This window comes from Dermacentor albipictus, chromosome 4 (assembly GCF_038994185.2).
Source record: "Dermacentor albipictus isolate Rhodes 1998 colony chromosome 4, USDA_Dalb.pri_finalv2, whole genome shotgun sequence".
NCBI classification, from domain to species: Eukaryota; Metazoa; Arthropoda; class Arachnida; order Ixodida; family Ixodidae; genus Dermacentor; species Dermacentor albipictus.
In genome coordinates, this window is record NC_091824.1 from 140187685 (window position 1) to 140212107 (window position 24423).

At 45.3% G+C, this 24423-nt stretch overlaps 1 protein-coding gene across 1 annotated transcript; it reads left to right on the top strand.

The window, feature by feature from the left end:
* Window positions 1-1613: 1613 nt before the first annotated feature.
* Naxe (NAD(P)HX epimerase) lies at window positions 1614-24419 on the top strand. Its single transcript, XM_070537662.1, has 4 exons — window positions 1614-1953; window positions 11915-12131; window positions 12947-13205; window positions 14684-24419. Exons 1-4 carry the CDS (start codon window positions 1829-1831, stop codon window positions 14902-14904), a joined length of 822 nt encoding a protein of 273 aa, XP_070393763.1. The 5' UTR covers window positions 1614-1828; the 3' UTR covers window positions 14905-24419.
* Window positions 24420-24423: the final 4 nt, after the last annotated feature.

The following is a 24423-nucleotide window of genomic DNA, read 5'->3' on the forward strand; positions in this document are numbered from 1 at the left end:
ATTAAGCAGAAGCAGCATGGTGGATGAGGAGCAGTGGCCGGAATAAAACATTTCAGGAGTTCAATGTAGTAAGGATACAGGAGTCATATGATTAACTTCGCAAGAATATGAGGCCATTATAACACTAAGGGAAACAGACTGGCCCATCACACTGAATTTTCAAATATCCTAACTGGTCTAGAACACCTTGCACAGCTGCTGTAATTAGGAAAAAAAAAAATGTAGCATTGTCTTAAAAAGACAGCTTTTTTGTTTGTTTACTCTGCTATGCCACTGTACACATTATTACTATTACTTTTTTTTCTTTTGGAACAGAAAGTCACCATATGCCTGGAGGTTTTAGATCACCTTCTTGGTGTGCTCCCAATATATGAACAGTTCGAAAACATTAACATTGTTGCTTGGTTTATTGCCCAAGTAGAGCGGCACGTAACGACTGACTACGGAACCAGGCGTGTGAATATGCACACCCTGTATCCAATCAACCCCTATATCAATCAATTTTGTACAATTAGACCTCCATATATTGAACTTTAATGTAACAAACCGTTTTACTTTGGAGAACTTATTTGGTGTGCATATAGAAATCTTCAATTTATTGAATTCTGTTTATCTGCAATTTCAATTTACGGAAACTATAAATTCTTCTAAAATTTAAATGAGGATATGTGTTGCATTTGAACTGTAAATTCTATGGACGTACAAGCGCTTTCCGGGAGTAAAGCTTCACGATTTCCTTCCAAAGTTTATTCGACTTAAGGACAAAATTCTGCAGCAAAGTTATAAACGACCACAGGTGACAAGCAGCTGAATGCGAGGTATCTGGTACAGACCCACGGGGGAAAACTTAAAAACCACAATAGCACAGATTCAGGCGAGTATGTAAACAGGCGAACTAAGCAGGGAACAAAAACAACACAGCACTGCTTTCATAGGTCCCGAATGATCAGAGTTTCGTCAGAGTTGGTGCAAGCACGCATCCGCAGATAAAACGGGCTCCCACCGTGCATTGACCAATACTTCGAGAGCTGACGCCTACACAATAACCGGGGTAGGTTACAGCACTTGTTTCTGCTCTGATCGTATAGTGTTCGAATGATGTCGCGACAACGCAAGTACTTGCAATAGGGGCGACGACCTTCCATAACTCCAGAACATCACAAAAGACCGTTTGCACATGTACTAACCAGCCAAACAAACTAACCACGGCAGCGAAGACCACTTAAATCGAACATACAACGCAGAAACACCTCGTAAAGGTTTCACCATAGAGAAAGGTTACACCTTGTTGCACAGACGCTCACAAGAAATTCAAGAAATGTCCAAAGCGCACTACCGCCGCCTTTTAAAAATCCAACGGGAGCCAAGCCAAATCAGTAATAAGTTGGCTATTTGGGTGAACGCAACGTACCCGTTGCGTTCACCGGGTACGCCCAACGCCGGCCCAAGAGAAAAGACGCAGGCGTGTAAAAAAACGCTCAAATAAATATGTATATTTTTTTTTCATTTCAGCATGTTCTAAGTAAAGAACTATTAGTAATTTTGAACTATCGCACATAACGCTTTGTATTATCACACATGCTTTCAGCCACGACCGGTTTTATTAAAAAGCCGGTCGTGCTTTCAGCAAAGGGTAATGTCGCTGCAATCGCTCGGTTTGCTGCCGGAATTTTTTCTCATTTGGGCGTGCGTGTTTAGTTAAAACTAATGGTTAAACGTGTTTAATACTTGTGCGTCCGTAAATTTTAGCCACCAGCTAAAGTGATAGTCCGAGATAGTCATTGAGTTGACTGTCCAATCTGGAAACGGCAAGGCAGCAAGCTGCTAAATGTGCATGAGCATCTTCAAAACAGTGCAGCTTGTAGCCTCTTTCCAACTCGGGAAACATTCCTGCCGGTTTGCTGTAAGCTCGAACGTCGCTCGAAAGATGAGCACGAAAGTGAAGTTTCTAAGGTAAATAGGTCTAATATGTTTTGATTTGTTGATGAACTTGGCATGCGATAAATGACAGCTCGAAAAATTGTGCCCAAGCACTGCACGCACAAGTTTGTTTTTACGAGCAATTTTACCTAGACAATCGCAGGGGCCGTTAACGCAAACTAGCCGCTGTCAGTGAACTATTTTTGTAACCTTTTGCGTATTGTGATGTGTAAGTTACAACTCGACGTTGTTTACCTCGTCTTTGTCATTTGAAAAGTGTACGCGCGTTGGGATAGTTGGTGATAATGTGGCGCTATATAGAAGCCACTGCACACGTATTTGCATATTCTCTTCAGTCATGACACCACGCATAAGGTATGTTGTAAATGCAGCAGGATTATTTGTGCGTGCAGATGCATAGCAGATGAAAAAAAATTCAGTGTAGTAGATACGCGTTGCAATATTTTGCTTTTTTTTAGTCATGCTTCAGTGCATGACTGATGTGCACTAAAAATATTTGTCGTCCTACAAGTGAGCCTTGGCAAGTTAGCGTGTGTCCTTTCTTACTTTGTATTCATGTAAAACCTGTAATGCAGCTAGTAAAATATGCTGACAGGCTAGTTGGTTTGACATATGCTTACATGGCGCGCACGAACACCGTCACGATCAAGCATGAGAACACAGGACAAACGCTGCAAGTAGCGCAAGTAGTACAGTAAAGCAAATTCTTAGGGCTTGCACCCCCCCCCCCCCCATCCTACTACACGCCCACTAGAAGTTTTATTGTAGCGCTGACGTTGCTCACATGTAAGCGTGAAAGCAGTGAAGCTAATGCTCATATATGTGTGTATATATGTATGTATAATGTGCACATGTACACGTACGAACGCCGATATAAGTGCATACTCAGTCGCTATCGAGGCAGCGAGGCTTTAGTAATGACAGTGCTTCTGCCACAGATCATGTAAAGGTCTGTTTACTAGAATTGTATGTTGATAGGACTGCTTATGGCGATACTTTTTTTTTTATTTTTAATACTTTTCTTTTTTTGAGGAGGCACTGGCATAGCATACGTAGCCGAGTTGTTCCCACCACACTTCGGTTGTCCCAAAGTTCAGCTTTGCGGTATATTTTTGCTACAGATATGTATCCGACCTTGTCAGAACATACTGGCACAAACCACGCTGTAACACAAACGAAATTGAGGCATATGAGAACGTGCATGCCTTGCATCTGTCGACAGGCTTGTGACCATGTGTCAATGAAAGGCAAGCAAAGTGGAGACTGCACACACTCCTCTTCCGCGCCAATCCAATCTTAATCTGAAATTCTCAGAGGTACATTGTTTGAAAAGGTGCACTCAGCTGATTGACTGGTGTTTGAAGCAATAAAATTGCTTTTTGCGATTGCCTTAGCACTTTCCGTCCAGTCCCTATAGGTGAAATATTTGTGTGTCAGGACTGCGAAATGATAAAGGAAACTGTGTCGCAGCAGGTGCTTACGCCGTCGTTACTAAGGGAGCCTATACAGTAACCCTAGTCGTCACGTTAGGTAACGTTATTAGTGTTCCACGACCAATGACAGCACACTCTGTTGCTGGCGTCACTCACCTGCCGTCACCGGCTGTGGTGGCGTCGCAGAGCCTCTGCAGATGGCGGACGCAGACTAAAACAGTACAGCAAGTAATAACGGCCTCCGCGACTCGAACGAGCGACCTCGTGTTCAGCAGCAAAATGCTGAGTCACCGCGGCGGGTAGCGTTTGTGGTCATCTCGAAGTGTCCCGTGAACAACAGCGTGATACAGTGGGCTACGGGCTGCGCTTGGGCGCTATGGACGTCTATATATATTTTTTAATTTACTGTAATTTCTGTTTATCGCGCTTTATAGCACAGAGTGAAGGACCACAAAAAAAAAAGGACTAGACGACACACACAGCGCAATCATGATCATCGAAACTCAATGATCATAGACCAACAAGTCCAAATTTTCATGATCTTGTAATTTCCGATATTGTGTCTATAAGGTTATGGTCGCATCTTTTGCTTCAAGGTGTAATAAATGAAGTGAAATTTGATGTAGAATGTTGCCAGCAGTGCAACAAATATTTAGTCGCGTATGAACCCCATCCACCCATACCCGCATTTGGCAGAAGTACACTGGCCACCACCAAGCCATAAGAGCGGACTCGTGCTACCAGTACAAGGAAGGCTCCTGTGTGTTTTGTGGGGAATACAGAAAATTGTGTGCTGCGTTTGTTTGAGTACATCCATTGTATGCAGATCCGCCGTGGTTGCATAGTGGCTTTGGCGTTGGGTTGCGAAAGCCCGAGGGCGCAGGATCTAATCCCAGCCGCGGTGGCCGCATTTCGATGGGAGTGAAATGCAAAAACACTCGTGCACCCTGCATTGGGTGCAGGTTAAATAACCACACGTGGTCAAAATTAATCCGGAGACCACCACTACGGTGTGCCTCATAATCATATCCTGGTTTTGGCACGTAAGATCCCAAAATTTAATTGTCTGCAGTGGTGACGGTTCGCTGCCACCCTGGGCTGTGAGAACCCATTTCGAGGGCGAGAATTATTCATTTAATAGAGCGAATAGCGTTCTTAAAGCATTAGGCTATTCGCTTGCATTGACAAACACCGTTGATGATTTCTGCACAACTGTTTTTTTTTTTTGTATGCTGTCGCCGTTTCTCATCTTTAAGGCAATATATTTTAGAAATACTGTTTAGAGAACATGGATTTGTCATTTTCTTTAAATTTGCGATATTCTATCTGGGAGATTCCTCTCTGACACTGTCAAATGGCATGCTTGCTCAGCTGTTGAATTTCTATTTGTTTCAAAGTGATATTCTTCCTATATTCTTAGTACATCATGTTGTCGCTCTCTGCTTTGATCTGTCGCTTAAAAAATTCACCGACCATTACGATATTCCCCAATGCGAAATTTGAGCGCAGCTCTATACCTGTTGCCATTTCACCATATGTTGAGGCATCACTGAATGGCAGAGCCGCGACTTCAACCGTAATGTTACTGCGGGAAGCATTACCGGGAAACGCTTGCGGCGAACGCTATGCGCGAAGGCGAGCTTTCTGTTTTTTTTCTTTCCCCCGCACGGCCGGTGTCGCTGTTGCTTAAAGCCCCTTAAACTTCGTAAAGTAGAGGCACGCTTTGAAGAATGCCGCCACCTCGCGCGCTCTGGCGGAGGCCGACGCCGTGTGGCTATTGGCCTAATAGCATCACGTGGGCCCTCGCGCCATGCATCAGTGCCATTTTTGCTCGAGAAGCGTCTACGGAGTGGCGAGGAGCGCATGTTGGCGCCGTTGCTACGCTCGAGCAGTATAGGCGGCGCCACGGTCGAGAAGGGAGCGTGAAAGAGAGGAGAAACGAAGAGTGAAGGCGGAAGTGGAGAGTGTCGCTACTTTACGAAGTTCAAGGGGCCTTACGGATGCGCGAATGTGAGCACCATCTAGTGGTGCTCCAAGGTTGCTTCCTCCGCTTTCCTCCTGATGTTTCCGCTGCACCCTCCTCCTCCGCTTTCAACCTCTCGCCGTCTTTCATTCGCGGCTGCGCTCCGCATTTGCTTTTTCATCGTTCGGTGTGCCCGTTCGCCCGGTTACGCAGAGGGAGGACGAGGCACGCCGACGCTCAACGCATGAAAAGGCGCCTAATAGCTGCGCACTAAGTGTACGTTGTAAAATATATTTCATGTAGCAAAACGCAAACCTATGTAGTAAGAACTAAACTTCTTTTATAATTCCGTCATGCTTGGCCGATTAATCTCGCAGTGGGCGTGCGCCATCACTAAAGGGAAACCAAAGCAAACTTAGACACTGAAAAAAATTATGTGATATGTATTAGTAAATTACCCTTTTATAATGTCAGAAGCCAGTCTTACCTTGAGAGAAGGATTGATAAGTCAGAAAAGGCGGAAGAACGAAATGCGGGTGGCGACTCCACCTTGAAGTTCCCGCGCCAGTTCGCCGTGACGTCATGGGTATCGACGACGTCTGCGTGCTAGGGCCTAGTTTATTTTGTATTGGTAAAGATGAACTGCATTGTTTTCTAAAAGAAAAAAAAAAGACGGAACTTATCTAAACATAAGGACGGGCCCGCACTCGTTACGACACCAAAGCTTTGAATACACTGTACTTTGAAGGACTGACATGCTACATAAAGGCGCCTTTCCGAGCGTGAAAGAAGCCCGCGAATACATGCAAAATTGCCGCGCGACTGGCCGCTCGAGGCGCTTTGCGTGTATTCGCGGGCTTATTTCACCTTCGGAAAAACACTTTTATGTAGCACGTTTTGATCAAAAAGATGGTACATTGGGCATGTTGGTAATCCATACTGAAAGCTATTCACAGCGCGAAACGACGCGGACGACCGTGTATCTTTTCTGTGTCGTTCGTGTCGTTTTCAGCACGTATTGAGCAGAAGAAATCTGTGCCGGAAATTTTGTCATGTTGCTCTACAATTTTCTAATTGAAACTTTTCATCTAATTATAATATTTGAGAAGTTGATTAATCGATTAATACTAATTATGTAATAAGGCGAAATGCAAATAATAATAATAATAATAATCTGAGTATTACCAAGTGACGGCAAACAACATTACCTTAGTTCTGTCCAGCTATGTGGCATTCACATATTTTTTAACTCTGGCTAAAGTTAGCTGGGACACCCTGTATACTGTATATGTAATGAAATCGCGTTGAGGAGTTTCGCCCTAGCTCAACAGAAACGTGCCCATCTTCCTGAAGAAGTGTTGACAGAAAATGTTTGCCTCGTATTTATTTCTTTATTGGCTAGCTGTCGACCTGCAGTAATTCCGCTGCGGAGCCTCAACAGTCAAAGAAAACGACAAATAATTCTTCGTGGCGCTCTTGAGGAACTGAAGCTTCGTGCCGTAATTATGGGAGTCGACAGCTATAGCTTTAAAGAAAAAAAAAAGGGGGGGGGGGGACACGAAATGCGAGAAAACCGAATTTCAGTGCATCAAGAGCTGATTCGAGATAACAGGTTTTTGTACATTCTTCCCAGCCTTCTAGAACCTTTATCTACCCTTCTTCTGGTGAGTGCGAACGTAGCCCCGCAAGCCGCTCTTCTCAATAGATCTCTCTCCCTCTCTTCCTTTCCTGCAGCGCGCGAGTGTTGCTAAACTACGCGTCACCGGCACCCGCAGTATAGTATTGCCGTAGTAAACATAAAATCGTTGGCCGTGGTCTCCGTTAAGAAGTCATGCACGGAACTTGGAGCCATGCATGGCTGGCCTCTTCATGCCCACGCTTGTGCGGAGGCGGTCCTTTGTGACACCGCTCGGTTATTGTGGAGCGAAAATTGCTGGGTACACAAACACGCAGCGCCAAGGAACCACTAATAAATAACGAACCCCTTGTAGAATACCCCTGGCCTTTTGGAAGTACCGAATGGAAGGAGCGAAACAGTCTGGAGCCGGCTAGTTCGAGCGAAAGGCCACGCTTGTGTGGTGTGTGCGCGCGTAATGGAATCGCCCGCGCCCTGTGCGCCATGCATCGCAAATAATTTCTGCAAAGGAAGAGATACCGGGCCGAGTGGCTCGCCAAATGCTTCAGTGATTTTTTTTTTTTTTTACTCCGGAGTAATCGGGAGCCAGCAGGGCTCGGATGCGACAAAAAAACTTTGTAATCACTCGCTCACTCATCTCCAAGTCTCGCGCGCACAAGTGTATGTGTGCGTGCGTGCGTGCGTGCGTGCGTGCGTGCGTGTGTGTGTGTGTGTGTGTGTGTGTGTGTGTGTGTGTGTGTGTGTGTGTGTGTGTGTGTGTGTGTGTGTGTGTGTGTGTGTGTGTGTGGACGCGTAAACACACTTCGAAAGCTATGTGACTCTTACGCCGGGCTCACTTACAATAATTTACGACGCCCACGCGACCGCTGTGTCGAGCCGGCTTATCGTCGCTCCGGTCGACGCGCGCGGTGTATTATACGCTGTACCCTGCCCTCTCCCTCACGCGCACGCGAAAACACTGCCTCCGCATCCGAGCCGTTATAGAGAAGACTAGCTCCTTTTTATGGCCTTCGCGGTCTCGTCGATTTCGTCCGTTGTCCCCGCCGTTGTCGCATAGGTGGCGCGGCGGCAGTGGCGTAGCAACAGGGGGGGCCGGGGGGCCGTGGGCCCCGGGTGCACGGGGCCAGTAGGGGGGAGGGGGGGGGTGTCATATACGTCTGAAGACACCCGAAAATTGTCGATATCCCCGCCTTCCTCGACTACACCCAAGGGGGGGGGGGGGGGTGACAGGAGAGTTAAGGGCCCCGGGTGCCAGACGACCTAGCTACGCCACTGCGCGGCGGCCCTCAGATCCGACACCCCATCCTCCCGCCGCTGCCGACATCCAAGAGAGATAGAGAGAGAGAAACCAGGAGAGTCTGCAGAGGGTTCCTTCCTTCCCCACGTATATATTTAGGATCCTGGCGTGATCCCGCGATCCCTCCTCAGTTTTCTTGCCGCTTGCCTTTGGCCCCTATATATTCGCCTCCTTCTACTTGCTGCTCCTTGGGTCAAGCGCCGCCGGGACGGCACCGCGCGTTTGCCCGCAGTGCAGCTGGGCCGGTCGGGAAAGCGCATGCAGCGGCGCACCTTCGGCCGCGGAAACGTCGCGGAAAATGCGCTCCGGCGCTCCACTCGGTGGTTCATTTTCGGGTCTTAACGATCGTTCTAGGGGCGTGCTCCGCACCGCATGCCAATTTCGATTTATTTTTAGCGGCACGTTTTTGAAAGTGAAATCCAGTCTTCCACGATGTCCATCTCCTCCTCGGCACACAATCCGTCTTCTCGGCCTCTCTTTTTGTATGAGGGTGTATATATGGTGCCATGTGGCGTTTTAAATATTTAGAGGAAAAGGCAGTTAAATTCTCCTGCTGCCCTGGCGGCTTTCTTGGTATCTCGTGCGTAACTAACCTACCGCGAATTTATAACCTAACGTAAGATATATTTCCGCTTCCTTAAATTCGGATCACGGTGTGTGATCGAAAGATCTTGGAAGCACGAAGAAAAAGAAAAGTATATTGGTGGCTGCAAACCAAGCCCCTAGCATATGCTTCAGATTCCCTGGGGACCGTTCTCTCGCGTCTGCCGCTGGCACAGTTACCAGAAGCGCTTTAGTCCCGCCGACAGAGACGCAAGCTTCTGCCGCAAGGCGGCGCGACGTTTCCGTTTTCCCTTGAGGGAGAGGTTTCTGCGACGTCCAGTTTCCGCGGGGAGAAAAAGGGGTGAATTCGGTGCCGATATTCCGGCTGGCGCCGCACCATCGTTTTTCTGCGGACCACCAGAACGGTGGCGGCCGCGCGCGCGATCGATTGCCAAGCGCCGGGTGCGCGCAGGTTGAACCAGCCGCCGACGCTTCGTGGCGCCACTCGGGCGCACGCAGACGGCAGGGGCGCCGTGGTGCGACGGATCGTTGTGACAGTTGCTGCACGACCTGCGCTTTGTGAAACGAAGATGCTGTGACCGTCTCTCTCTCTCTCTTCTTCTTCTTTTTTTTTTGCGCTGGCGTAGGGAAACGCTGAGCAGTTTGAACCGACGGCACCTGGCGGCCGGGCACAGCTTATACCGCGGTTGATGTTTCGAATTTCCAGCACCTTCATTTTCAATTGGGGGCTGCTTCAAAGTAAAAAATTAACGTGCGCAGCTTTTTCATCTCCACTGCAGCTATGGAAATTTAAGTGCAGCCCCCGAGGGTCCGTGCTGACTGTGCGGCCCTCTCATAACGTTAGGATCTCATTCGACGGTTAGCGTGGCTCGGGGCTTCGCCCCTTCGAACCGGGCGAGTTTTATGTTTAGTTTACTTAATTTTCGTCACACGTGGGGAGCGCTTGCTTTGCGGTACTGTTTCTGAATTCGTGTGAGCCATGTATACGTCGTGAAAAAAATTCACCTGGAAGACGGGGTGCCACAAGAGTGCCGTTGCCGTTACATCCGCAACCATTGGCAGAAAATAGTCTGCGAAACTGTAGTGCCCAGAGATCTCAGCGCCCTATTCACCCTCAAACCTCCGCAGTAGTCGCTCTACTGAATGTTGAAACAACAGCGGCGACGGGGGCTCGTTAAAAATAAAGGTTTCGTCTCTCCACAGCGCTTGTTCACCTAATTAACTTTGCGAGGCGCTCGCTTAACTTTCGTGCTCGCGGTTGTCGCCGCAGTTTCTCCCTCGCGACTCCCTTTCGACGGTCACGTTCTCTAACCCTTCGTTTCTCTTTTCGGCGTTGCTCTCGAAGATTAATGAGCGTACGTGAACTCCTCGCCACGAGCACTGCTCCGCCGAGGTTTCGCAAGGGAAGCACGCGCAGAAAAGCGGGACCTTTATTTCCCCCTCCTCCTCTCTCTTTTCCTCAGCCTCTCCCCCCCGTTTCCCGTCCTTCCCGAGAAACATCGCCTCCTGGCAGTTTTCTCAGCAGTTGTGCCAGCGGTCGTGCTCGGTTTTACGAGCCGCCCACTGTTTCGCGTCCCACCTTTTACCTTCCTGCATCGTAGAGAAGCCTGAGAGCATCCTTTCTTTTCCCCCCCGATATCTCTCCCTTTCTGCCTAATTTCAACACCACGCTCAGCTGCTCCTCCTCCCAAGGCGAGACGACGACGAAAAGGAGTCGCAGAAAACGAAGACGATAGATCGACGGTTCCTGCGCGTCCGGCTCCCTCGCCCCAACGTTGAAAGGACGCAGGCTGCTGGATGAAGGGAGAATGAAGCGTCCGGCGTGTGGGCGACGTTGTTGGCCGGGAGACGCGGTAGTGGCCGCTCGAATCGCGCCGCCGTGTGACCGTGAGCAAGGCGCGCGGTGCAGGCGACTGTGAGCGCGCGTGCGTGGGTGTGGCGTGGCGGACGACGACCGAGGGTGCGTGCGTGGGAAGAACAGTCTCGCTGTTTGCGGCGCCGCCAGTTTAGCGATACCTCCCGTCCAACGGCCACGGTTTAAACCGCGTGTCCTGTTCTTGGCTCGCTGTGTTTATACCGGCGACCATGGAGAAAAGCGAGAAGAAGCCGATGCGCTTCTCGTTCCGGCGCCGTCCCAAGAGCGTCAGCGTGGACCGATCCGAGCCGCACATCGTCGCCGACGCCAACATTGTCCAGTACTTGGAGAAGATGCACTACATCAGGTAGAGAGCTCGCGGGCTGTGGTTGTTGCGCCGCGCCCGGACACTGCCTTCTGCGGTAGCGCGCGCGGCGTTCTCGCGTTTTAACTGGGAAGGGTAGCACCTGTCGATTAAGCGATCGTAGCTGATTTTCTTTCGGCTAGTCGCCACGCAATGCCTCTTCGCTTCTCTCAAAACTGACGAGTGCGCCTTTGCGTTCGGCATCGCTGCAGCAATACCCGTGATGCGGGGAAGCACGCTTTAGCGGGGCATTTTGCTGTGCTCGGCTGTTTCGTAGTCTTCGTCATCGCCTTCTGCTTTGCCCTGCGACGCCAGTGTGGTTTTCATGTGCCATAACCATCACTCTTGCTAAAAATGATTAAACAAACTTTATATGGAGTATCGCAGTAATCGCAACGTTAACGTATGCCGCTTTAGTATCGCCTGTGCATGTTTGGGGCACAAGTTAACAGCTGTTTACTCGCACATTTTCATTCATTGTCTAAACACATATAACCATTTGCGTTGACGGTCCCGATTCTATAGAAACACAATAAATCAGTTATCCCCTCTAGTGCTTGTGTATGTTGAAGTACTGCAGTGATGTGGCTATTTCAAGCTTTTCCTAAAGCTACGGCTTTCTCATACGCACACATGTACAGTATAACGTGGCTGATGCGCCGCGTTCCACTAACACCAACGGCACATTTTGTACACGCGCGTAATACGCTTTCCCGGCTGCTATGTCTGCACTCTCGGAGGAGTTCTACTGTATCTGGTTTTTCATGAAACGATGCCCCGTGATTCACAAGTGGTTCATATTGTGGCGCATCCGAGCATGTTCTCTGATACATGTGTACGTACATATATATTCATGTGCAGCCAAGAGGAGGCCATCAAGATCGACCAAGAGCTCTTCTCGGAGTATGCATACAGTTTGGACCAGCTCATGGAGCTGGCGGGCCTCAGTGTAGCCACTGCAGTCGCAAAGTCCTACCCTAAGGCGACTATGACCAAAGGCGCCACCGTGCTTGTCTGCTGTGGACCTGGCAACAACGGTGGTGATGGGCTCGTTTGTGCCAGGCACCTCAAGCTTTTTGTGAGCTTCCTCTCTCTCGTTTTTTTTTTTTTTCTGCTTCGTATGGATAGTAACACTTCTCTTTGCCACAGTGACCTCGAAAAAAATCTTGGTTTAGTTCTGATAAGCCGCAGTGTTTTGTGGCCAAAAATGAACGCTTGATTTCCAGTTGCCATAGACGCATCCTGATAGGCAACATACAAAAATGCACACAAAGTAAGATTCCAGTGAATGTTAAAGGTACCATGTGGCCAGATTTAATGTAGAACCTCGATTGTGGCCTCTCTCATAAGCTAACTGTAGATTTACTGTGTCATAAGGAGCCACTGATTCAAATCATTTCAGAGTTCTTCACTCCATGGTGCCTCACAGAAACCATGTGCAGCTCTGAAGCATTAAAATGCATTTATGGATTAGTTGTTCGACCAATTGGTTAATCGCTCAATTAAAGCAGCTGATGTTAAATGGAAGATCAAAGTTATGTGGCTCATTTAGGATGGCAGTGTCTAATGTTGCTATACTATTGCCTCCCAGCCTGGTGGCAGGGATACTATGGTATGCCAAGGAAACCGAAATTTGTCAGTAACATTCTTGATGTGTGCCTTGACTTTTATGATATGCTTATGTCAGACAACATTCTACGAAGTTCACTAGTCAAGTAAAACAGTGATGAAGTTGCTGCATGTGAAACCACCTAGGTACCATACAATTCACAATAACCACAAAAATGGTAGTATGCAAATGTGGGCACATAAAATGAACGTGGCTTATTCTGAACCTTGGTAAAGGTTTTGCATCAACTACCCTCTTCTTTCTTTCATTCTTGATTTATGCAGGGTTATGAACCATCAGTGTTCTACCCAAAGCAGTCCAACAAGCCTCTGTTCCAGAGCCTGACCAAGCAGTGCCAGGAGATGGAGGTGCCATTCCTGTCCTTCCTTCCAGACTCGCAGCTCATTGCAGACTCCTACAATGTAGTTGTGGATGCCCTGTTTGGGTTTAGCTTCAAGCCTCCTGTGCGGCCAGAGTTTGCAGATGTGCTTGAGAAGATCAAGAAAGTGAAGATCCCAGTGGTCAGCGTTGATATTCCCTCAGGTGAGCATCAGTTCTCTTGGACACATGTGCACTGTTTTGAGCTATAAATGATTTAGCAGTCAACACTACATGTGCTTCTATGAAAGTCATCCTTAATCAGTTTAGTATGTGACACTGTGCCACACCTCCCAGCTTTACTGGTGGTCAATATATCATAATAAAGTGCCAGAAATGCAGGCACTTCAGCCCACATTGCCTATTTAGGTAACACAACAAATGCAGTGGTGCGCATACTATATCAGTCAATCAGTAAATCAATTTCTGTGATATGTATACAGAGTACACCTCGATTGCGCTCATATTCTGTGCCGGTAGCACAATTCTATTCTCTTTTGGTATCCATCACAAAATAAAACTTAATAAAGGCGATGTGCCTCCCTCGCAGTGGTTCATGATAGCGATAAGCAGACGTAGCGGCAGCACGCCCATCTAAATGCTATGTTCGTTTATGCGCAGAATGCTTGGTAGCAGTGCAATCACAGCACGCAAGTGGGCATGTCACATGGTGTTTTTTTTTTATTATTTCTCAGGCACCCGTAATAAGCTGAAAAGCACTAACACTAGATAGAAAGACAGGAACTGTTTATTTTAGACAGAAACGTTTTGCAAACCGCTCTTCGACTTTCTAATTGCAATTTTTTCCCTAGCTTCGTTGCTTCAGAAGTTGGTTAATTAATATTGACTAATTATCTAATTAATAAAAAAAATAGCATGACACACTACATACAAAAGTGAGCAACATGCAATTGGTCGCTTTGTCTTAGACTACATCGACACATTGTTAAACTCTGGCTAAAGTTTGCTGATACACCCTGCATAGTCATGCACAGTTGTCCAATGGTTGGTGTCTACGAGCTGTAGTGCACTGGTTTACGCTGTCATGGGCAGGACGTTATAGAGGGGGGCCTTGAAAGCACCAGGTGAGATTGAGCGATCCATTATGCTCGATTGTGGGCTACTTGTTGCATGCTGCAGAATAATATTTGTGGGAAGGTTCACGGCAGCGTTATCTACAGATTGCGAACATTTTATTACTGTGTTCAAAGAGTGCTGGAGTGTCCCCTTTAAGAAACACTGAATTTGCCTGTGTATTCGCAGTAAGCACCGTTGTGTAAATCATACTGCGACAGAGTGAATGACAATTAATCGTTGAGAGTTTGCAAAAAGATCTGTCGGATTGTGTTCCCGATTTAAACATTGCACACCCTATCTGGAACATAACCAGCAATAAAATAAAAAGGAGAAGAAAAGATCAAACAAACAAGGACAGTAATAAGATTTACAGGCAATCCTCACTATAACAAACTTGCATCAATCACACAAATACCTCTGTTATATCCAATATTCACAATTCATAATAACTATATATTCTTTACATGGTGATATAGGTAAGAACCGTTTAAGATTCACTTCATTGTAGTATTCAGTATAGCCATGATTCATTATGTTAATAATTGACTGTATTCTCTTGAATATAGGCTGGGACGTGGAGAATGGAGGCGACACAGAGGCCCTGCAGCCAGAGTGCTTGGTGTCCTTGACAGCACCAAAACTGTGCAGCCGCAACTTCAAAGGCCGATGGCACTGGCTAGGAGGCCGCTTCGTGCCACCCGCACTGGCCGCAAAGTATGAGCTCAACCTGCCACCATACCCAGGCACCGAGTGTTGCCTCCTCCTCACACCGCCAGCCTCCTCGTGAGGCCTCTGCCACTCACTGAAACAGCAATTGGGCAACCCTTGCTCCATCTATTATTATTATTTCTTCTCTTTGAGCTCAGAAGTTTTAAGAGCTGAACATTGCATAATGGTTCCTTGCAGTAACCACTTCCTCATTCAGCTGTAACACTTGTATTGAACCCTTGGAATTAACTGACCATGCATGCAATTTCTGTCATAACATTCATCAGTGTGGTTCGATGCATGTTGTACATGTGAGAATGGTTTGTGTCTGACCTGGTTGGTTGCACAGCGTAAGATGACTTTGGCAGAAAACATAGATAAGGACAACGAGAGAGGAAATGTGCTATGCTGAGGTGACTACCAGATGAACATCTGTACAGTGCATTGAAACATAACACAGCAGAACACACTGAGAGCACAAAGCTTGTCAAGCCCATAACTATGTCATGCATCAATGCGTGCAGTAAATGGTTTGTTGCGAGTCGCTGGAGTGTCCTCTTGTCCTGGTCCATGTTTTCAGCTGAAATCATTTAGTTATGCTTTACACTTAGCTATGCTCATTTCAAGCCATGTAGTGGGTCCACTATTGCATTCTCAGTGCCAGAGTGCTGTAGAAAGTTATAAGAACTCTCACTGTCATGCTCAAAGGCTTTAGGGCACCAGGAGTGCTACAGAGGGCTTTCCACATGACTGAGAAATGGCTTTTGTGACGTGACTGCTTAAGTGTGCATTTTTTACTCTGCAAGCAAAGTCATGCTTGAGTAGTTGTTTGATATTGTAGGCAAGCAAAACACAAGCACAGTGTACATTTGCAGCCAAGTAGCATCAGGCAACTGTTCTTCCTTGCTGATGATCACTTTTTGCAGACTTCCTGTATTAAGTGTGCATGTTGTTGCCTATACTGACTGTGCAAAGTTTAGAAAAGGCTATTTACTGTCAACATTGCACTGTCTTACTGTTTCAACCTTTGGTGCCATTGAGCTCTGAGCAATGGCCATTTTGAGAAAGATTCGCTGCGTCAAGTTGTACCTGGGCAGTTTCATTTATCAACAAGTAGAGATGTGTGTCTGTTTGTAACCAAGTAAGGAGGTAGCCGATCCAAGTTGTTGAATTTGGAGCAGCAGAGTCTTTGTTGTCCGCATGTAAATGAGAAAAGTTGTTGAAATAATTGTTTTGCCTTACTAAAGAAAGCTTGTGCGCAGCTGATGCAGTTTTAGCAGTGAGCTTATTCACTGTGTCAAATGAGCCCAGCTGCACTCTGCGTAAGACCAGCAGAGTTTCAACAGTTACACACCTGTACCGCAAGTCATTTGGCAATGTTGATGAGAGCTGGTATGTACTTGTGTGCTACTATGTGCAAGAAAGAGCAGGTAGGGTAGACTAAACATTAGCGCTGTATAATCCTTCCCATTGAAAGGGCCACCTAGAAAGGTCCATCATTGAACGATTAAATCTCATGTAAATGATTGAGTTTCACGCATTCTTCAGCTTCTCTGAACTTTGCTGTCTTAGTCATGTGTTTGGTGCCAGTGAACAAGACTCTCTGTACTGAAGTCCTTTCATAGAGTTAGGCGTAAGCTAGCACGAGAAAAAAAAAAAAAAAAAAGAAGAAGGAGAGAGAACTTTGAAGGCATGTTATATGAGCTATTCAATGTAATGAGCAATTTTTTTCGGATGTTTCTGAGCCAAAATGTACAGTTTTCACCAAGAGTTTCACAGCCACTGCTACGAATGACAAGAACTGCCACTGGGCTCTACAACAGGTTTCTAATTTGCATGCCCAGTGCTCTGTAGCTCAAAAGTGGGGAGTGCTGTCGAGGTCAATGTCTGTGGCTTCAGAGGGAAAAAAGTTATGCAGAGGTTATTGTACACAGCCCAGTCTTGCCCCTTCTTGTGTGCAGTACCAAAAAACTAGCAACAGTGACTATACAGTCAGCCTTGTAAGTTTATGGGGCATGGGTTTTAAGAAAAAGCTCAAGATGTGCCAAGTTTGGGCATGCGGTGTCCTAAATGAATGGGAAACTGCATTGTTGGCACATACTACTGCAAACCCCAATATTCAGTGCCAGGCTGTGTGCACAGGATTTGTGTAAATCCAGCTTTCTCACGGGTACTGTGCTCTGTAAGCCTCTTCAGCCAACAGTATTCAATGAGGGTTACAGTTGGGACATGTGATCAAGCTCTTGGGACACTGCACTTAAAAGTTGTGGAAGACAATGGCTTCCTAAGCTTTACAGCAATCATCACACAATATGGTCTTTAGTGCAATATCTGGAGTCAGTGCCAGTCATGCCTTGGTTGACTTAAGAACCTTTGAAGATGACTGTACATTGGTTTATCTTATACCCAAGGCAAACTACTCTGCAATCATGTTACTGTTTGTGCCAGTGGCAAGCTGTAATTTTGCTCAGCCTGAAGCCAAGCATATAAATAACTTACAGGCTGGCCACAGAGGCATGGCACTGGTGTAATGATTGTATTGTGTGTATCCTTTTCTGCATGTTTGTTACAAAAATTATTTGAAAGTTCAAAGCAGTTGCTGCACTCTGAATAGGCACTTGTTGTACACAATGTTTGTAAAGGTGAGATGTGGGAAGGCATTTAAAATTTCCTGCTCTTCTAAAAAGTTGTTTTTCATTGTGTTTCACACGTGCCACAATATGAACTTTGCCTTGACCTCTCCCATGTTTGTTTGTGATGTGATGCATGTTGATCACTTTGCATAAATTGTAAATGCTTTCTGTGTTGCCCAATATGCAGATAAGCAAGCTGTGGTGCCTAAGTTGGTAGACATCAGACCCGATATGCTAAGTGGTGTAACCCAAAAGACTAATCAGTGCTTACATTAAGCCACGGTGAGAGCTTCGCTACTCGAGGCACGTCAGGTGGTTGCAGCCCAATTTAGAATGCCAAATATTACTATCGCATATGTGCCTCATTTTGATGCAAGGCCCATAGCACATGCATGTGCATGCACATGGAACTTCAGTCTGTATACTTGTGGGTGAGCACTTTTTTTTTTCATTAATTTTATTCACACCTTTTTATGGAAAGTGTCATGTATATTCTCAGTGGACAGTTGGTGTGGTCAATGCACTTGTCTTGGTAACCATTGCCAAATTTCGACAACCAGGCAGGCTGCCATGCTCAAGCACAAATGTATGAAGCCTGTGCTTAGCACACAGATCTTAATGTACAACTTTTATCGAAAGTTTCACAGCCACTTTATGAGCATAAAGGTTTGTTGCCGTGTTCTGTTGCTGTACTCCTGTGGCACATCAGAAGCTTGGGAGAGCGATAAGCAGTTTGTGGAGTGTTAATGACGATCCTGCACAAGCCCCAATGTACAGCCCAGTCAAGAGTCTAGTCAGGCGCAGCGTCCTTGAAACTTTTGACAAAGGCTGTGCAATGCCTAGCTTTTGCAGACAAGCGTGCACACTGTAATTACTGTCACCAGGACACTTGTCCTTACCTTTGTGCTGAGAAAAATGAAGAGTATTTTCTCACTGTGGACTGCTTGGTGTATACTGTAGCTATTTCCATAGTAGGTGTACAGGCTTTGTATGTGCACAATCCATTTTTTTGCTCTAAAACGTAGGCCAAATGGCTGTGTGAAACTTCCAAAAGTAGAGTATGCTCATCAGCACAGATCTGCAGTAAGTATAGATTCTAGAAGTGTGGTTTTTGAATTTGCCATTTACAGAGTGTGTGTCACGTAAGTCAGATTTTATTGCAATTGACACATTTTGTAAAGCCTGCAGTTATTAGGTTGCATTTTTTTTATCTACTTAAAATAAGTATAGAAATTAAGCATTGTTGTGATTTACTGCATTTCTATGTCTTTTAGGATACTAGTCTGAGCAGGACATATAACTTCGCACTTACATTTGATGCATGAATACAGCTTAACAGGCTCAATGCTGTAAAAGGTTTCATATGCCTGCAGCATAGTTGTATGCAGCACTACTGAAATAGGAAGCCATATGTGCTCAACTCTGATATGGCAATGCTTAGCGTCATTCTAAAGGAATTGCATGAGCTCTCGGTGCCCTAGGCACAGTTATAAGGTCACATGCTATTATTGGCTTGTCATTTTCATGCTTTAGTGAGTGCTCTTCTAGGTAATGTCCTCATCACTCTAATAGCAATTCAAGTGCGCAATGTATAACACAGTGAAAATGGGATTACTTCAAAGGCTGCTTAAAATGCATGGAGCACAAGGTCTGGGTAATTGCTAGAATTCTGAACAGGTTTAGACACATGAAAATATTCTTTAACATGTAGCTTATGCCATGTAGAAACTTGTGCAAATAAATAAATAGATAAATAAATAAATAAACATTGTTTATGCTAATAAATTACTTGGAGCTACACGAGCCTTCTGTGCTAAGATTTGATGTGGCAGTATTTTAACTACGGCTTAAAACATTGCTGTAGAAATGCCACATTCTAAAGTGAAGAAAGCAGGGCGTAAGTGCCTTGAGCTAGGCATGTCCATATAGAAAATTCTAGGCTGTTACGAGTGCTGGCTATATTTATGCGTGCTACAAATGAAGTGATAAGTTCCATTTCCGTTTATATGTGGACACTTGCTGAAGCTATATGGTCAACACACTATTGTGCAAACACGCAGGGAGGCAGAACTATTTGGAAAAGTTTGCTATGCAAAGCAGTGCTAATACAAACATGCATCAGCTGTCTCGCAGAAGGACAGCTTAGTCTTACAGCTCAAAAATGCAATAGCATAGGTGCTGTATTCAGTAGAAATGTATAGCAATCTTGAGAAAAAGAAAAGTCTTTGCTGCTGTGCCTTTATTGTAGCACTGTAAGAGTGGCATCACTTGCTGTGTGGAGTAGTGATGAGCTTACCATTGCAGCCGACAGCCAGGAAACCTCGAGCAACAACAGCAGTTTTCATATTTTCCAAGCGTTCTTGAGCACAGTGCATGTTTTAGTATGCAGCTGAGCACTCTGTTGCTTACCTAAGCCAAGTAGGAGAAGCAAACATGCCTACGCTAGTAGGGCCAAGATAGAATTTTGTCATTTCGATTGCACACAATAAGTATGCAGTGTTGACTTGGAAGAGCTTCAAAATTTTAAAACCCGATGCTTGCTGCTTGTATGTCTGGTTAAATTATCATTGATGTCATAACTGGAGGTCTGTGTGTATAGATTATAATCCCATTTGAATCAGCCACTGACAATGCCCATACCTAGGCCTACTCTTAACACTTTTCCTTGTGTTTATCACTGGGTGGTTAGCACAAAAGCCATGCACAGAATTAACACTTTTACAATCTGTAGTGTGCAGTAATGCATCTGGCACTTGTAGTTAAGTGGCCGAGTCAAAATTAAAACATGCTGTTATCTGTACTAGAGTTGGTCTATTTCGCAAGCACTCCCCTGAGCAAAAGTACACAGATCAGGGATCCTGCAATAAAGCCAATTTTCTTCTCTGTCTATGAATGCGACTTGAAATTCATGACTGCAGTCCAGCTTGGCATTGCAAACATCCCAGTGCACTCGTAAATTTTAGTTTGTGCATCCAAATTACGAAGAAATTCAAATTCAATGTTTTCAGGAGAATCTGCGGTCCATATACTTTTACTCACAGGTGTACAATGAACAGGTGGTGGCATACAACAAACACAAGGAACATGCAGGCGTAATGTCTGAATGCGTGGCTTTCTTGTGTTTATCAGGCTGGATCCAACATTTTTCAGATTTTGTTGTCTTCAAGTGTAGTTATCGGAAGAGTTCAACTGGTGTCAGAATCTGGCAGTAAGAAATTAACAAACAGCTGTGCATGGTCAGTGCTCTCTAAAATTTGGTCTTCAATAGGCCTGCAGTAGATGCAATATCTATAAAGCACACTCATCACGGGAGCGCCTTTCTTAAGTGCCAGTTCCTGTGCAAATCATGGCACCTTAACATTCTTTGAGCCAGTTTCAACTAGATTCAGTTTCCTTTTCAAATATGAAAATTTTTCTCAAAGATGATTTTTGCAGTGCAGGCCAGGACAGATGTACATTGTAACAGATTTACATACTTGCTGCTGTGCAGTAAGGATATCCAGTGCAAACAAACTGCAGGCATGGGTAGACAGTACAAACAAAACTGCCAGACTTGTACAAACAAATGATGGTAACTTGGCAATCACTCATGCCAACCTGGGCTTAAACTTTAAGTAGCACCCACATGAACTTGGCTGGACATTCAAACTAAAACTTCGAAGTTTGAATGAATCGACTAATTACTACTACTTAGTCCGCCTATGATTACAAGCAACTAATGATACAGTGAATGTGTTAAATGTTGCCAGGATGTGCATGTCACTGTCCACTTATACCACGAAGTTGTACCAGTTCCATTGTTTTGAAGCAAGGATACACAGACTTGACAGTGCTAGTATCAATATAGGAAGTAGCCACCATTTTGCCAAACACCTGTTGCAACTTCTCTCCCGCATGGTCTGCATGCGTGTCTGCGATTGCTGGATATGTTTTTCTCCACACTTCTCAGCTTGTAATGTGTCCTTAATGATGTGTCATTGGTAGCTGCACTTTTAATATTTTTACATGTCTGCTACCTTGACTGACTTCTCCATCTCTATGCCAAACTTCTTTGACACCTCATGTAACCCTCAGCCAAATAGAAGTGTTAGCACTGCTCAATGTATGGCACCGAAAAAAAAAAAGAAAAACCTTGGGCAGAATTATAATTGGAGATTGCAATTGGAGATTGCAATTGCAATTGGAGATGACTGACGTTTTTATTATTTTTACACTTCCTTCCATTATGCTTACATGTGCGGCAAAAAGGAAGAATAAAAGCTCTCAGATTGGCACTTTTCATGTATGTGCTTGTAGGCATAATTTTGCAACATTGTTGCTTGCCAGTGTTCAAGCAGTTCTGGTGGTATTAGCATCATGTCGCGGATATACATAAACATATACATACGTGCTGGATTGGCCACCTGCAGCCTACTTTGGGTGGCAAAAGACCGCAGAACAGGCATTCCGCAGTACACTACACACAGCATTTCTCCGTCAAACACAAGGCGCTATGCTGGAGCATTGTCACGTGAACGCAGTATCCGAAGGAAAGCACTTTGCAGGACATACAATTCTTCACGACACGCTGGCCACAGCATATCTGACGGCATAATCGTATGTGCAGGGGAAACGAATACATATATCATACTCGTCCCATTGCATGGTGAGGCTGCAGACTGCCTGCCAAGTGCGTTCTATGTCCAAATGCCACAGCACCAACATGATGAGCAAAACGAGAACAAGGTGAAAACAGGAGCCAACGTTTTGACAAGCAGACTTTTATTCAAGGCCTTGAGGAAGACGAGTCCACTTGTCGAAGCGTTGGCTCCTGCTTTCACCTTCTCGTTTTGCTCATCGTCTTGAATTTCCATCTCCTGACTTCCCCCTCTTTTCACAGCACCAACATGTCGCACAGCATTAACCAGTATAACTGAATTATAAGTGCCCCATTAGCATATCTCAGCAGATCTACCCAAGAGCTATCGCTGCTCAACTTGGCTTTGACAATCATCCCCAGATGGCTTCTGCTCAATTTCTTTCCTGAATTTATGCTTGTGGTTTTATAAAACAATGGTTTCACGTATAATGCCACAAGTCGCAAGATATAATGTGCAGTAAGCTACAGAATATTTTGTGCGGCATTTGTTGAAGTGAACATTCGCAGGTGTGAGCAAGCAATCTTTTTTAGAGAAGTAAAATTTGTGCATGTCATGAGTTTGTGGAAGGTGTGAAGCGTGGCAGTGAAGTGGAAAGACTGCTTTTCCTCCTTTTACCTATTTGGACTTAAATTGCTGGTCTCTACTAAAACAACCCTTTAGCTTCTTACTGATGGGTTGCCTCTGTTTTATTCAAAAGGCCTCCGCATGTTTTAATGTTACTGTGGGGAACAAAAAAACTGCTGTGCTCTGCTAATATTGTACCTTCTTTAGCGTAAGGTTGTGTTCACGCATGAAAGGATTCCTAATTCTGCACAGTCCTCTCGTTCAAGCGAGTGCTGCAGACTCATTTTCAAGTTTCCTCAGAGCTGGTAACAAGGGCATTATCTAAGGTCTCTTTCCTGGTGGGAGTAGGAGCCTCACTGCAAGATTCTATGTAGTATGTAGTGCTCTTCTCCTCAGGATCATTACTTCCATAGCGAAGCACTCATGATGGAAACTTAGCTGTAAATTTGACATCTTTATGTGCTTAAGTTCATTAAAATGCCAGCCAGACTGAATTTTTTTTTCACTGTTTATAGCATCATCATTTCACATGTTTGTCGGACTTTTCCTGCTCCACACGTAGATAAGGTAGGCGATAGTTTTGGTTAAGGTTACGTTTAATTAGAGTTCACAAAAAGGTGTTCCATTTAACACAAGTTTGTTAACACTGACTTTGGGCAGCCATACAGAGCTGATGGTACGATTGTACAATTTATGCGGCACTTACGTTTATCCAGCATTTCTGTCAGAGTTTCGTTGATACGGAGTTCACTGTACTTAACGTGATGTCTACATTCAATGCTGCAAATAACGCACACTTGTTTTATAAAGACCCAAAGTCATTTATTTACAGATAGAAACTCTTTAGCTTGTCTATACAATAGTAGTCCACACAGCACTGTAATTACAATATTTACTCGATTGTAACAAGTTTTTTTCTTGCTTTATGTTGACACTCGCGTTACATTTGAATAACAGCAACATTGGCCAGTTTAGAAAAAACATTCTAAATCCCGCATTGAGCACTACGTTAGCAACCTGTAGATCTGGATCCAATCCACAGGCAAGTTAACTGGAGTCAAAACTTGTTCTGTGTTCAATCCAACTACATTTTCACTGTGCTGCAGTACCCTGTGCCTTTCACACTGATTCTGCAAATTCGCAACATTATGGCGGCGCAGCAATTTCAGTGTGACTCCAGCTTCGAGAGATTAGCAATTTTGATGGCCAAGGAGCAGGAAAACTCAGCTGCAGATTGGCGGCTCAACGCTAACGAGTCCACAATTCGCGAATGGCAGGGCCAGCAGGAGGCCGATCGGAAGGGCTCTGCGGACCTCATCGTGGCCTGGTTCGACACCCCACCACCCCCACATGACATGGTTGTGCATATTTTTTTTTAAGTGCTCAATCTCAAACAAGCTTGACGGCACGAAAGACTACTTTATTCTCGAGTGATCACTTTCAGAGACAGTATTAATTTCGAGAGACTTGGCTCATCTTGGCACCAAACTCCTCGAAGCATAGGACTGACAGCGCGTCTTGGCACTGTGCTAACGTAGCGAGCTTGGCAGAGCACCGGAAACTGTTGCGAACGCGTTTGGTGCCAAGTCACGCAAAATTTTGCGAATGTGGAACTATTTCTGAAAGCGACTGCTCAATACTGCCCAAGGAAACCTTTGCCTCCTCCTCAGACAGCAACAATGATAAGTGAAGGGGGACTGGCTTCCTTGAATAATGAAACCATTTCTTTTTCCAACATCTCGCGTTACACAAACACAAACA